This window comes from Musca domestica, unplaced genomic scaffold (genome assembly GCF_030504385.1).
Source record: "Musca domestica strain aabys unplaced genomic scaffold, Musca_domestica.polishedcontigs.V.1.1 1, whole genome shotgun sequence".
In the NCBI taxonomy this organism is placed as follows: Eukaryota; Metazoa; Arthropoda; class Insecta; order Diptera; family Muscidae; genus Musca; species Musca domestica.
Window position 1 is genome coordinate 38,862,527 of NW_026712114.1, and position 12,575 is coordinate 38,875,101.

General features: G+C 34.3%; 1 protein-coding gene and 5 non-coding genes across 6 annotated transcripts; 2 read left to right on the forward strand and 4 right to left on the reverse strand.

The window, feature by feature from the left end:
* Positions 1–955: 955 nt before the first annotated feature.
* Positions 956–2,336, forward strand: LOC131802401 (nucleoporin Nup43-like). The gene is made up of 2 exons (XM_059122595.1): positions 956–1,355; positions 1,414–2,336. The coding sequence occupies exons 1-2, from the start codon at positions 1,079–1,081 to the stop codon at positions 2,235–2,237; spliced, it is 1,101 nt and encodes a 366-aa protein (XP_058978578.1). The 5' UTR covers positions 956–1,078; the 3' UTR covers positions 2,238–2,336.
* A 4,115-nt stretch (positions 2,337–6,451) lies between these two features.
* Positions 6,452–6,523, reverse strand: TRNAP-UGG (transfer RNA proline (anticodon UGG)). The gene has a single exon. It is a non-coding gene; the product is annotated as a tRNA-Pro (tRNA).
* Positions 6,524–7,136: 613 nt separating this feature from the next.
* TRNAP-UGG (transfer RNA proline (anticodon UGG)) lies at positions 7,137–7,208 on the reverse strand. Its single transcript has one exon. It is a non-coding gene; the product is annotated as a tRNA-Pro (tRNA).
* Positions 7,209–7,753: 545 nt separating this feature from the next.
* Positions 7,754–7,825, reverse strand: TRNAP-UGG (transfer RNA proline (anticodon UGG)). Its single transcript has one exon. It is a non-coding gene; the product is annotated as a tRNA-Pro (tRNA).
* Positions 7,826–11,062: 3,237 nt separating this feature from the next.
* Positions 11,063–11,134, reverse strand: TRNAP-UGG (transfer RNA proline (anticodon UGG)). Its single transcript has one exon. It is a non-coding gene; the product is annotated as a tRNA-Pro (tRNA).
* A 302-nt stretch (positions 11,135–11,436) lies between these two features.
* Positions 11,437–11,508, forward strand: TRNAP-UGG (transfer RNA proline (anticodon UGG)). Its single transcript has one exon. It is a non-coding gene; the product is annotated as a tRNA-Pro (tRNA).
* The last annotated feature ends 1,067 nt before the right edge of the window (positions 11,509–12,575 follow it).

The window sequence follows — 12,575 nt, forward strand, 5'->3', positions numbered from 1 at the left end:
ATTACTTTTCCTGCTGGAACTGTCAGCAAGTAAGATTTGTATGTCATCAAAAGCCATGTTTCCATTTATCTATTCATGGCATATTAATGTCAAATTATATGGGAAAACTACAGCAACTCTGATATCCCTTTATGTTAAGTCACAAAGTATATATTAATAAATTTCTTAAAACAGAATCAGTCCTTAATTTGATGTGTGTTTCAGTGTGAATGAACCAACATGAATCGTTGGCTCTGTTTTAGACTTAAAAAGAAAAAACTTTTAATTTTTGTTTTTTGTTACTCTTTGATCAAAAATAGTAGCAAGCGGAAATTGACCCCAACTATTTATAATTAAACAAAATACTCTCAACAAATACCATGGTAGAAGAACCCAGTTAGATGCATCAACCCTTGGGGATATTCATATGTCAAAAAAGTTTTTAATGTTTCTTCAAAAATTAATAGATGTTTATGGGTTTTCCTTTACGGACTTATTGGAACAGATTTAGCTCCACGAATTTCATTCATCCTTTGTTTTTTTTTTTTAAATAATTTTTAAAATAAGGAAAAATATTGATTAAAGCACGGTAGAATTAAGAAGGTAAAGTCATGGAATCATATGTTTACAATGTTTTTCCAAATTATTCATTTGACAACATCTCATTGTCAAAATTTATATTTATAAATCCATTTTATACACACAAATCATTAACGGAATCATGGTAATAAAGTTGACTTATTAAGCGAAGAAAATAAAAGAAAACTAAAAAAAACTATTTTATTTATATAATTTGTCATTCAGAATTTTGAATTCGAAAAATGTTTATTGTTGCCTCAGCTGCGTTGATGAAAATTCAAATGACTATTTTTGCTACCAGATTTCCAATGTAAATATAGCAATATTCTTGTATATTATGTGTGGCCAACATACTGAAACTATTTTAGTTGGCAACACTTAGCTTTCAACACAGATGTTCCTGTTTACCGCTTCTTTTTGCACGCTTAACCCCAAATAAACAATCGGTTTGCTGCTAATAAACAAAAGTTGAAGGATATAATTTTTCCAGAAAAAATACACAATTGCAACAAATATAGCAATGGCTGATGCAAAAGTCAATACATTTTTCATCTCAGAAAAGATTTCCAAGGTGCGTTGGGTACCAGAGCAACTGCGTGAAAGCGAAAGATTTCTGACCGGTAGCTGGGATATGCCAAAGAATTTTTTGCGTATCTGGCGATTGCATCGGAATCAGTATGATGGTTCGGAATACAATGAATTTGTTCCCAGATGTAGTGATAAACTGGCTATGAATGGCGATGTTACGGGCATTGAATTTGTTACAGACGATACAGCTGTAGTAAGTTGTAGCGATGGTAAGTCTTAAAAACAGATTTAGGTGTATTTTATTAAATCACTGGCTTCTTTCAATAGGCCGCGTAACCTTGTTTAGAATTAAAAAGGCTGTGGAAGAAGACGTTTTACAAAAGGAAGCCAATAGTGAGCTATTACACAGTTTTAAAGCTAGTGGCAAATGTTCCAGTTGTTCATCTATTTCCGTATATGGCAAAGATGTGGCTACAGTTGGAGAAGATGGCCGTTTAAATATTGTCGATACACAGGCTCACTTAGCTGTGCGACGTTCTATAGAAGCCGATAGTTGCTCACTGCTATCTGTACTTTATGTTAATCCCCAAGAAGTGTTGACAGCCAATCGTATGGGTATTATACGGATGTTTGATATAAGATCGTCTTCTGATGGATCTGCAACTACGGCCTTTATGACCTCATGCGAAGATGAAAAACGCTGTAACTATGTTTCCTGCTTAACATCTCATCCAACACAGCCACATGTTGTGATGGCCGGCTCTGAAGAGGGTTCCATTACGGTTTGGGATTTAAGAAATCCAGGATATCCTGCCTCATATTTATCGGCCCACACTAGTCCCATAACTGATATTGGTTTTCATCGTTCCGATCCATCTAAGCTGTTTACCACTGCCGAAGCAGGTGAACTATGGCTTTGGGCACAACATCCAACCATGAGTGGTGGTGTACACCGTGCTATGGAACCATCAACGACCGCAACAGAAAATACCAATCCATGGTTGAACGGAGAACGTGCCAAAAATCGCATAAGTGTTACGGCTCTAATGACAGACTTGCGAAAGGCAATTAATTCATTTGATACACAAAGTTCTAAGATAATCTGCGGAAGTGATAGTGAAGCAATTTATTTTGTAGATAATGTATTATAAGGCAACAACGATTTTGACCCTGGTGGTGAAGATTGAAGTGGATGCAAGTTAAAAAATAATAAATTAATGTAAGATTTTTCTGTCTTTTATGGAACCATAGTTTTAACATTTCATACTTTTTGTTTCTTTTAGAATAGCACCAATTTAAGAAATTAAAGCAAATAATTGAAAAATAATCGTAAGAACTTAAAAAACTCGTGAAATCATTACAGTATATCAAGATACCCATTTGAATAAGACATAAGATAAGCAAGATAAAAATTAACTTTTTAAGGTTGGTAAGTTGGTTTCATTTATTTCATATTTTTGTACGTATGTACTTATTTCTTAGATTTGCTGATATGATTTTCGACATTGTTCAACTCATGTCGATTCGCAACATTATAGACTTCAAAATTTTCCTCAACGTTTTTCATTTTATATGTTAAGATCAGTATGTAGAAACGCTTCCTGCAACTAACTGTGAGAAAAATGCCATTGTTCCACCTGTGCATCCTGATATTCAGTGATGTTATGGCTCAATTTCCAATAACCAACCGATTTGCCTGTGATTTTACACTTGAAGTCCGTTTCTTAATAGTCCCAATGTAGACTAAATTACTTGTCATTTTTGAAGTTCTACCCACATTTTTTTACTTTAAGGTTACAATTTAGTATTTCGGGCCAAATGCATTTTCTTCCAGTATTATATTGACTCGCTAAAGTTATAATAGGTCTGCGTAGATTTTTTGGAGCGGTATGTGTGTGATTTATTGATCTTGGTATTGGAATGTAATTTTATAACGTAATTTACACGATAATTTGGCACTTTTCCCGCACTCTGCTATAGTTGATGGATATCGTTGGAAAACTCAACTTAGTTAAGCTAAAACTTATGGTAGCTCGAAGTGCAACATTCTCGGTGCTGATTTTATTACAAATCGGTTAATCTCCTGGCGTTTTATTGTAATAGGGGCAATTATTCTGGATGTTCCAAGACGGTACTTTCTGCATCACTATATAAGGATTTGGATGACCAGCAGAATCTTCCCGTCTATGGTCCATGTTTGGTATATGCCAATTAGTTTGCATTTCTCTATGAAAATTTCACAAAATCCACTAAACTAGAGCGAATCATGCAAATGGTCGTACTATTTCTTGATTTAATCATAAATGGTTTTCTTGTGGAACACTTATTTCAAGTTTCTTATTTTTCTAAAAAAATATATAAAAGTAAGTTATAAAATTATAACAACGGCTTACATTGAGCAAAAATAATTGCCGCACTTATCAGTTTTTGTTATATTTCGACTTCCATTATTTGCACTGCATTAGAATGTCAACGAACAGTAAATAAATGATACAACTGTTTTGTTATTTTTGATGCATCACCTACAATTTAGTTGCTTGACATGTAACGGCTCCACTATTTCATATTGTCGAATTAAAAAATTATGAATCATTTCACTTCGGACTATAATTTTGGATGCATTACTTGTCTAATAACCTTTTAACTCAAATGGTGAATGTGGGTTTATAGTAATGTATAGCCAAAAAATATGTAATATGTATGGAAGAGTTTGTCATTAATTATTTTGAGTCCTCAATGGGTGTAAACTAGGGCAGAAAGCTAACGGGTTCGGAGAGCCCATTCCAGGGATCCTTTTTTACTTTCCTGTTGATTTTTTTGTTGCTTTCTTCATAAATGGTCAAAAGTTGTTCAAGGTTTGCTTTTAGCATCTTTATAACCTTAGCTTCTAAAATATTTCCCAGGGTTTCAATTTTTTATATTTTTATTTTTCAGTGAATATCTATATGTATAAAAGAGAAAAATGTTTTTATGTTTGCAATTTATGGACTCGAAAACCGCTGAACAGATTTTCCTCAAAATTTCCAAGTATATTACAACATCACCTGAAAGTAACATAGGCTATATACATTTTTGAAATTGCACTTGGAACTGGAGATATGGCATCAGAATCGGAAGTACCTCCCAAAATTTCAGATTTTATATGTACATATGTATTGGTAGATTACACATACAGTCTCCAAATTTGGAATGCATAACGGAATTTGGAACAAAAATAAATTTGCCAAATTATATTGAAATCGGTTCAGATTTGAATATAGCTTCCATATATATTTTCGGCCGATTTCATGTATTTGATGCATTAAACACGCTGTGTTCGCCACATTTCAATGAAATTTGGAATATGTGATGCAATTTGTCTAAACAATTGTTTTGCCAAATTATATTAAAATCGGTTCAGATATGGATATAGTTCTCATATACATATTCGTCCGATTTCATGTATTTGATGCACCAATCACGCTAAGTATCTCTAATTTCAATGAAATTTGGAATGTGTAACGGAATTTAAAACGAACATACATTTTCCAATTTTTTTTTTATATATTCAATTAACACAGTTACCTAGCCCCTAGGGCATGGACGTCTCCAAAAACTTCTATACATAACTACTCTAAAATTATTTATAATATTCTTAATCTTAAAGATAATTAAAATTAAACATTAAAACAAATTAACAAAAATAAAAAATAACAATTGATTAAATAATAAGATGAATCAGCTATGCAAGAGCAATACAAAAACAAACAAGAAAATCAAGAAAATTTTTAAACAATATGTTGGTTGAGGTGAGCATATAATTTATGCTTATAACATTTTAAGGAAAAATTAAAGAAGAATTTAAGGAAGAATTATATTGAAATCTGTTCAGATTTGGATATAGCTCCCATACCAAACACGATATGTATGCTCTATTTTAATGAAATTGGAAATGAGTGGCGGGATTTGATTAGAAAATAAATTTGCCAAATTATATTTAAATCGTTTCAGATTTGGATATAGGTCCCATATATATATTTTCGACCGATTTATTTTATTTGATACACCAAACACAATATGTTTGTTCGATTCCAATGTAATTTGGAATGAGTGACGGAGTTTAAATCGAACATACATTTGCCAAATTACATTGAAAGTGGTACAGATTTGGATATAGCTCCCATATATATATTTTAACCAATTTCGTTTATTGCACCAAACACGCTATGTATGTTCGATTCCAATGAAATTTAGAATGTGCGAGGGGATTTTATCAGAAAATAAATGTTTTCAAATTATATTAAAATCGGTTCAGATTTGGATATAGCTCCCATATGTATTTTCGGCCGATTCCGTTTATTTGATGCACCAAACACAATACGTATATCCGATTCCACGAGTGACTAAATTTGCTACAAAAATAAGTTTGTCAAATTATATTCAAATCGTTTCAGATTTGGATGCACTAAACACTGTATGTACCTCTAATTTCAATGAAATATGGAAGGTGTGACGGAATTTGGTGTAAAAGTAAATTTTGTTAAATTATAATAAAATCAGTTCAGATTGGGATATGATTTTATTATGAAGCATTGACCCACAACGCGTTTGCAATGGTATTATACAACAATTTAATTGAGGATACGATTATTACGCTACCTCGAATTCTTTAATTGCACCAGAAATACCACTCAACTTCAAAAGATTGCAGTTTCCTGCACGCTTGGCATTTGCTATGAATAAATCCAAAGGACAAACCCTTCGTGTATGCGGACTAAAGTTGGCATGTTCCTACTTTTATCATGTTCAGCTGTTCCTGGCATGTTCATGCGTTGGTAGACCAAGCTATTTGTTTGTTTACGTATAAAAGTATTACAATAATTACGTTTTTATTTTATTTTTTTTTAATTTGTTTTATTTTGTTTATTTGTAAGCTAACAAATATTTGTATATAAAATTTTGAATGCATGTAAAATCGACAGGGGTAGTGAAGCGCACCGTATTTAGCTAGTATTTTATACAAATATACCTCATCAATGGTAATTTTCAATATAAGTGTACCAACATATTACTTGTTTCTAAGATTTTCTTAACATTTTCCAGTAGGTTTGGGAATTTTCCACCTCAAAAAAGTTTCACTGTGGGGTTGTTGTGTTATTGTTTGGGATTTTAAATATTTTAGTTACATTTAATTAAAAGCGTCATTCTGATCTGGCCTTGATTTTTTGACGTTTTCTCTTGTTCTACTACTATTTAACCAATAAATCACACATTTTTTATAAATATCAATACAATATTTTTGAGAATTGTTTTGAATGTAATCCTTTGATTTTTTAATATTAATTTCACTGCAATAGTTAAAAAAGAAAACGAAATAAAAAACACTGGGCTCAACCGGGATTTGAACCCGGGACCTCTCGCACCCAAAGCGAGAATCATACCCCTAGACCATTGAGCCTCATATTGGCCGCGGTTGCTATCACTGGTACTGTTGTTAAGTTTTTTTTTTTTTTGCATAAAGCAAAAGACTTGAATACGAGTTGTTTTCAACAATATTTTGTATTCACAGGTGTTTTTTTATATTGAATTTGTTTTACTAAGAAAATTAATGCTTTTACATCAATTTTATTGTTGTTTTTCTATCATTTACTGATATTTGACAATTCATAACTATAAAATTGATTGACTAAATGAGAAGAAGTTATTGGAAAAATTGAAATCTCGAAATGAAATCTTCAATTTTCATGTAATTTAAAATATCTTATATTAGTAATTTAACATCTAATAGCATAATTAACAACTTTAAGTGGTGTTTTGCTCTTACTCCAAAGTCCCGTGAGCATCCTACTACCCATGCAACAAATTCTGAGTTGTAATAACACAGTCTCTTGTACGTAGTATGTTCACCATAGAGAAGAAGAATAACGTCGACAAGTTGCATTTTCACAATATAACCGTTTTTTGTAGATACCAAAAGTATTCTCCCTCGCTCTTTCTTAACCCCCAAACGCCCCATATATCTTTTTATTACAATGTTTTATTTGAATGGTAGATACAGTCAAAAACTTATCGGGCTCAACCGGGATTTGAACCCGGGACCTCTCGCACCCAAAGCGAGAATCATACCCCTAGACCATTGAGCCTCATGGTGACTCATTTTGCTACGACAGCTATAGCATTTAATTTTAAATGCTTCGTTTAAAAATAGAAGTTAAATACCTGTTGTTTTTAATAACAGTTTGTATGCACAGCTTGTTTTTTGATATCAAGCTTGTTTTAATTTAGATAACAAAAACATGGCATACATGTTCATGTTCAAACATTTTTCGATATGCTTCCAATTATTAATGACATTGTATCTAGTATGTTAAGGTATTTGTTAGGCAGCAAATTAAAAAAAAAATATTTGGTGAAAATAGGTTGCCCAAAAATTCAATTATGTTTCCAATTCAGCAATAGGAAAGCTCCGTTTTAAAGTATTCGCTACATCAATTTAACGTGAATTGAGACTAAAGATATTCCGATATAATATTTTGACGTGCAGCAACGACCTTATTTCAAATACTTGAAGTCGAAACTTCAAAGGGCCCTGGAAACGAAATGTTGAAGACACGCGACGAGATTTGTTCTGAGTGGGCCTTTCATTAGAAGTTATATTTAGTGAAATGACCTGCAACAAAAATTAACCGGGCTCAACCGGGATTTGAACCCGGGACCTCTCGCACCCAAAGCGAGAATCATACCCCTAGACCATTGAGCCTTATGTTGTACCGCTTTACGACAATTTTTTTTTGCCACCTTAATTTAATTTATTCGAAATTTAGTATTTCTAACACGTTTTTAAAACAATTGAAAAGCATACAACTTTATAATGCAATGAAACAAAATTTAAATAGTTTGCAATGCTTAAGTGTTCCATACGCTTTTTTTGAGAAATATATATATAATTGTTAAGGTATTTAAAGTTACTTTCCCAACTCTTCCACAATTTTGGAAAGGTTTGGACTAATATTTCCTAAAATCTTTAGATTGTAAGTGTATAGTGTCTTCGGAAATACTACCGAAAACAATACAAGGATAATTTTGGTTATAAATTGTATCCCTCAAGCGAGGGACCAAATAATGGTCATAAATGCCTTTTAAACAGGATCCTAACAAGTCAAAGTGTTCTACAAAATTAGTTATCATAAAATTCTACTCTGGGTCCAAGAAATGTCTGAATTTTATGAAAATACCTGATATACAGGGTGAGATGAAAAAACTACAACCAATTTCAGACTGCGGTCATTTCTAAGCCACTCGTCCGACAGCTGTTAAAATTAGTCCAGTGACAGCTCATTATATTGTTTAAAAGCGTACCAAAGTCTTTTGGCGAAAATTTTCCAGAAAAAAAGTTATACGTGAAGGAATTCAAGAGTGATTGTGTGATTTCTTTATATTTGGCTGGAAAACCACAAGTGACTATCGTAGAGCACTCCAGCATTTAATTGTGAATAAATCTTTTGTGTCTTGTAACATCGCTCGTTACCGTTATACTGGTAGCGTAGCCCGACGTCAAGGAAGTGGACGGAAGAAAACAGCAACATCAACAGAAATGGTTCGAAAAGTAAAGAAGCGACTTGATCGAAACCCGCGTCGCAGTGGCCGAAAAGTGGCTCGTGAGCTGAACATATAGCAATATTCCATTCGACAAATATTGAAAAATGAGCTCGGGGTAAAGCCATTGAAATTCCAAAAAGTTCAAGAGCTTACACAGCAACAGAAAGAAAATAGACCCAAAAGATCTAAAGAATTGCTTCGCTTGGCCGAAAGTGGTGAACTGCCGATGAGAAAACATTCGTTGTCCAGCAGTTTGTAAAAAAACAAAATGATCGTATTTACTTGCCAAAGAGGTCAGCTGAAAATATGCATCTTCGGTTGGCCACCAGAACTCAAGCGCCGGCCATGGTGATGGTGTGGTCCGCCATAACAGCCGATTATCGCTCTCCGCTCGCATTAATCGACCGTGACATCAGAATAAATTCCGAATATTATCGGGAAAATATCCTGGAGGGTGTGTTAAAGCCTTGGGCACGCAATCATTTTGTCCGCAGACCTTGGACATTCCAACTGGACTCAGCACCATCGCACTTAGCACGCGCCACCCAAGAATGGGTTCAAAATGACGTTCCTCGCTTCATTTCCAGCGCTCGCTTCATGGCCACCAAAATCTCCGGATACCAATCCGTTTGACGATTGTGTCTGGAGTATTTTGGAAAGCAAGGTTCGCACTAAAAAATACTAAAGTATCGATCACCTTAAGCAAGCGCTTCCCCGAGAATGGGCTAAAATACCGCAGAGCAACATTCGGTCAGCGTGTGACGTTTCCATTGGCCGTTTGAAGGCCATAAGAAAAAAACCGGTAAAGAAAGTCCTAAAGTCGGCCGCGGCCGACTTTATGATACCCTACACCACTTTGCTAATTTAGTAGAGCTGCGCATAACAATTAAAAGTTTTTATGAGAGAATTCAATCATACACGCTATGATTATAATTATAATGTAAAGTTCAAAGGACTAAATATGCCGAAACATTTGTATCTTTTAAATTCGGACTTGTTTTGCCCATTTGGTGCAAAATTAATTTGAAATCGGATAAAAATATATATGGGAGCTATAGCCAAATCGGAACCGATCTCGTTAAAATTTGGCAAAGATATTTCTGAGCTGTATTTTATATATTTCCCTGAATATCGTGGGTATGCACTCGTTGGAGTGTATTTTACGGCTGTGGGTAACAAATATAACAAATCGGATGAACAGTATATATGGGAGCTATAGCTATATCTGAACCGATCTTCACCAAATTTGACATACTACCTTCTCGGTCTCAATTCGGTCGTAAGTGCCAAATTTCATCCAATTTGGCCAAATATTAGACGTTTGGTGCACAATCAAAGGTAAATCGGACGAAGTTATATATGGGAGCTATATCCAAATCTGAACCGATCTCGATTAAAGTTAGCAAATGTATTTCTGAGCTGTATTTGATATATTTTCCCAAATATTGTTGTTACAGAGTGCATATTACGGCTGCGGAGGACAAAAATAGCAAATCGGATGAACAATATATATGGGAGCTATAGCTATATCTGAACCGATTTCGATCAAATTTGGCATACTTATTTTCAGGTCCAATCTGATCGTACGTGCAAAATTCCATACAATTCGGACTGATATTACACGTTTGGTGCACAATAAAAGGCAAATCGGAGGAAGATATATATGGGAGCTATATCTAAATTTTTACCGATTATCTCCAATTTCAATAGGGTTCGTCCTTGGGCCAAACAAATGTTGTTTGGAAAATTTCATCTCAATCGGATAATAAATGCGACCTGCATTTTGTTCACAAAAATACATGGACAGACGGACGGACGGGCGGACTGACATGCATAAATCAACTCAGAAAGTGATTTTAAGCAGATCATCAAAAGGAACTATGGGTCTATCTCGTTTCCTTTTGCCTGTTACAAACAAATGCACAAAGACATAATACCCTGACCACCTTGTGGTGCAGGGTATAATAAAATTATGGCGTTTGACTTTGTTGCAGTTTTTTTTTTTATCTCACCCTGTAATGTGACAGAAACCTTCCTTCAGAGTATTTTTATTATATAATAACAACGATATATTTATTGAAGTAAAGTTATGTTTAGAAATTATTCAGCTCTTATTTTATGGACCATTTTCTACGATTTGAATATTGTTTAAAAAAATGTGGGTTGGGTCACAAGAAGGTTGTTTCCTGGCCTGAAATTGGCCAAATTACAACAAAATGTATTGGGAATTTGTCCAAGCTACTTAAAATCTTCAAATTAGAAAGAATCTTGTATAAGGTGATAACAATAATTACCATAAGTTGGGTTGGAGCTATGATAGCAATGCATTTTGCTACTAGATCCAATGGAGAATATCTTAAGCCACACGGACAAAAATTCGGTGAGAATACAAAAAATCGGGCTCAACCGGGATTTGAACCCGGGACCTCTCGCACCCAAAGCGAGAATCATACCCCTAGACCATTGAGCCTCATAACGGGATGTGTACCACACGATTTATGAAAATACTGAAGTTAAAGCAAAATATTTCATCTGGATATTTCTATAGATAAATATTACTGCAGCATCCAGATAAGGTATAAACATTTGTTTTTTTTTTTTTTTTTGAGATTTCTTATTAGTTGTGATTGTATGAACAAAAACTGACGGTCTACACAATGTTTTTAAATTTATTGTGAAACAATGAATGAAAGTTATTACGACAATTTATCTTATTGATTCGCCATGATTGTGTTTGAGTGAGTTAAAATAATTTAATTTCTTCCGACGTGAGGCTCAATGGTCTAGGGGTATGATTCTCGCTTTGGGTGCGAGAGGTCCCGGGTTCAAATCCCGGTTGAGCCCACCATATTTTACCGTTGGTACCTTAATGCGGTAAGACTAGTTTTCAAGTACGGCCCATAAATTTCAACCAATATGAATGAAGACATATAGCATTGATACAATGTTTCATCATTGGCTTTGATCAGCTCGGTACAGCTGATTGTACAGTAACACTCAATCATGTTCTACTGTTCTAAACTATCCTTCCTTGCATCCTTGCATCCTTGCATCGTACTACTTGTATCATGCTCAGGTCCATACGAAATGTAACGAATTAGAAGAAACTTCACACATCGTAATTTTTGTATCGGGCATATAGTCTATAGAAATGAATGGTTATCGGTATAAAGATAGATATTCCGGTCCATCCGGTATGTTGAGAAATATAATCCAAATTACATGAATATACAGGGTGAGATAAAAACTGCAACAAAGTCAAACGCAATAATTTTTACATTTTTTTATACCCTCCGCCTTGGAAAGGAGGTTAATATACCCTTTGTCATTCCGTTTGTAACGTGTCTATATATTCGTCGTAGACCCCATAATGTATATATATTCATAATCAGCATAAAATTCTAAGTCGATTTAACTATGGCCTTCTGTCTGTCTGTTGAAATCACAGTAGAGTGCCAAAATTTAGCAGAATAATTTGTATTGTGTCTAGGATGGTTGGTATTGAAAATGACATATATCGGTCCACGTTTTGGTATAGTCCCCATATAACGGTACCTCCCGATATTTGATATTTTGATCATTTGTGCCGCATTTCTTCATGGATTTGTCTAAAAAATGGTATTTGTTGGTCATAGTGGGTTCTATCTCCGGTGGCGAAACATTACATGTATAGGTCCACATTTTGGTATAGCCCCCATATAACGGTACCTCCCGATATTCGGTATTTTGATGATTTTTGCCGAGTTCATTTTTCAATATTTGCCGAATGGAATATTACGATATGTTCAGGTTTTGATCAAGTCGCTTCTTTACTTTTCGAACCACATCTGCTGATGTTGCTGTTTGCTTCCGTCCACTTCCTTGACGTCAGCCTACGCTACCAGTATCACGGAAATGAGATATGGTACAAG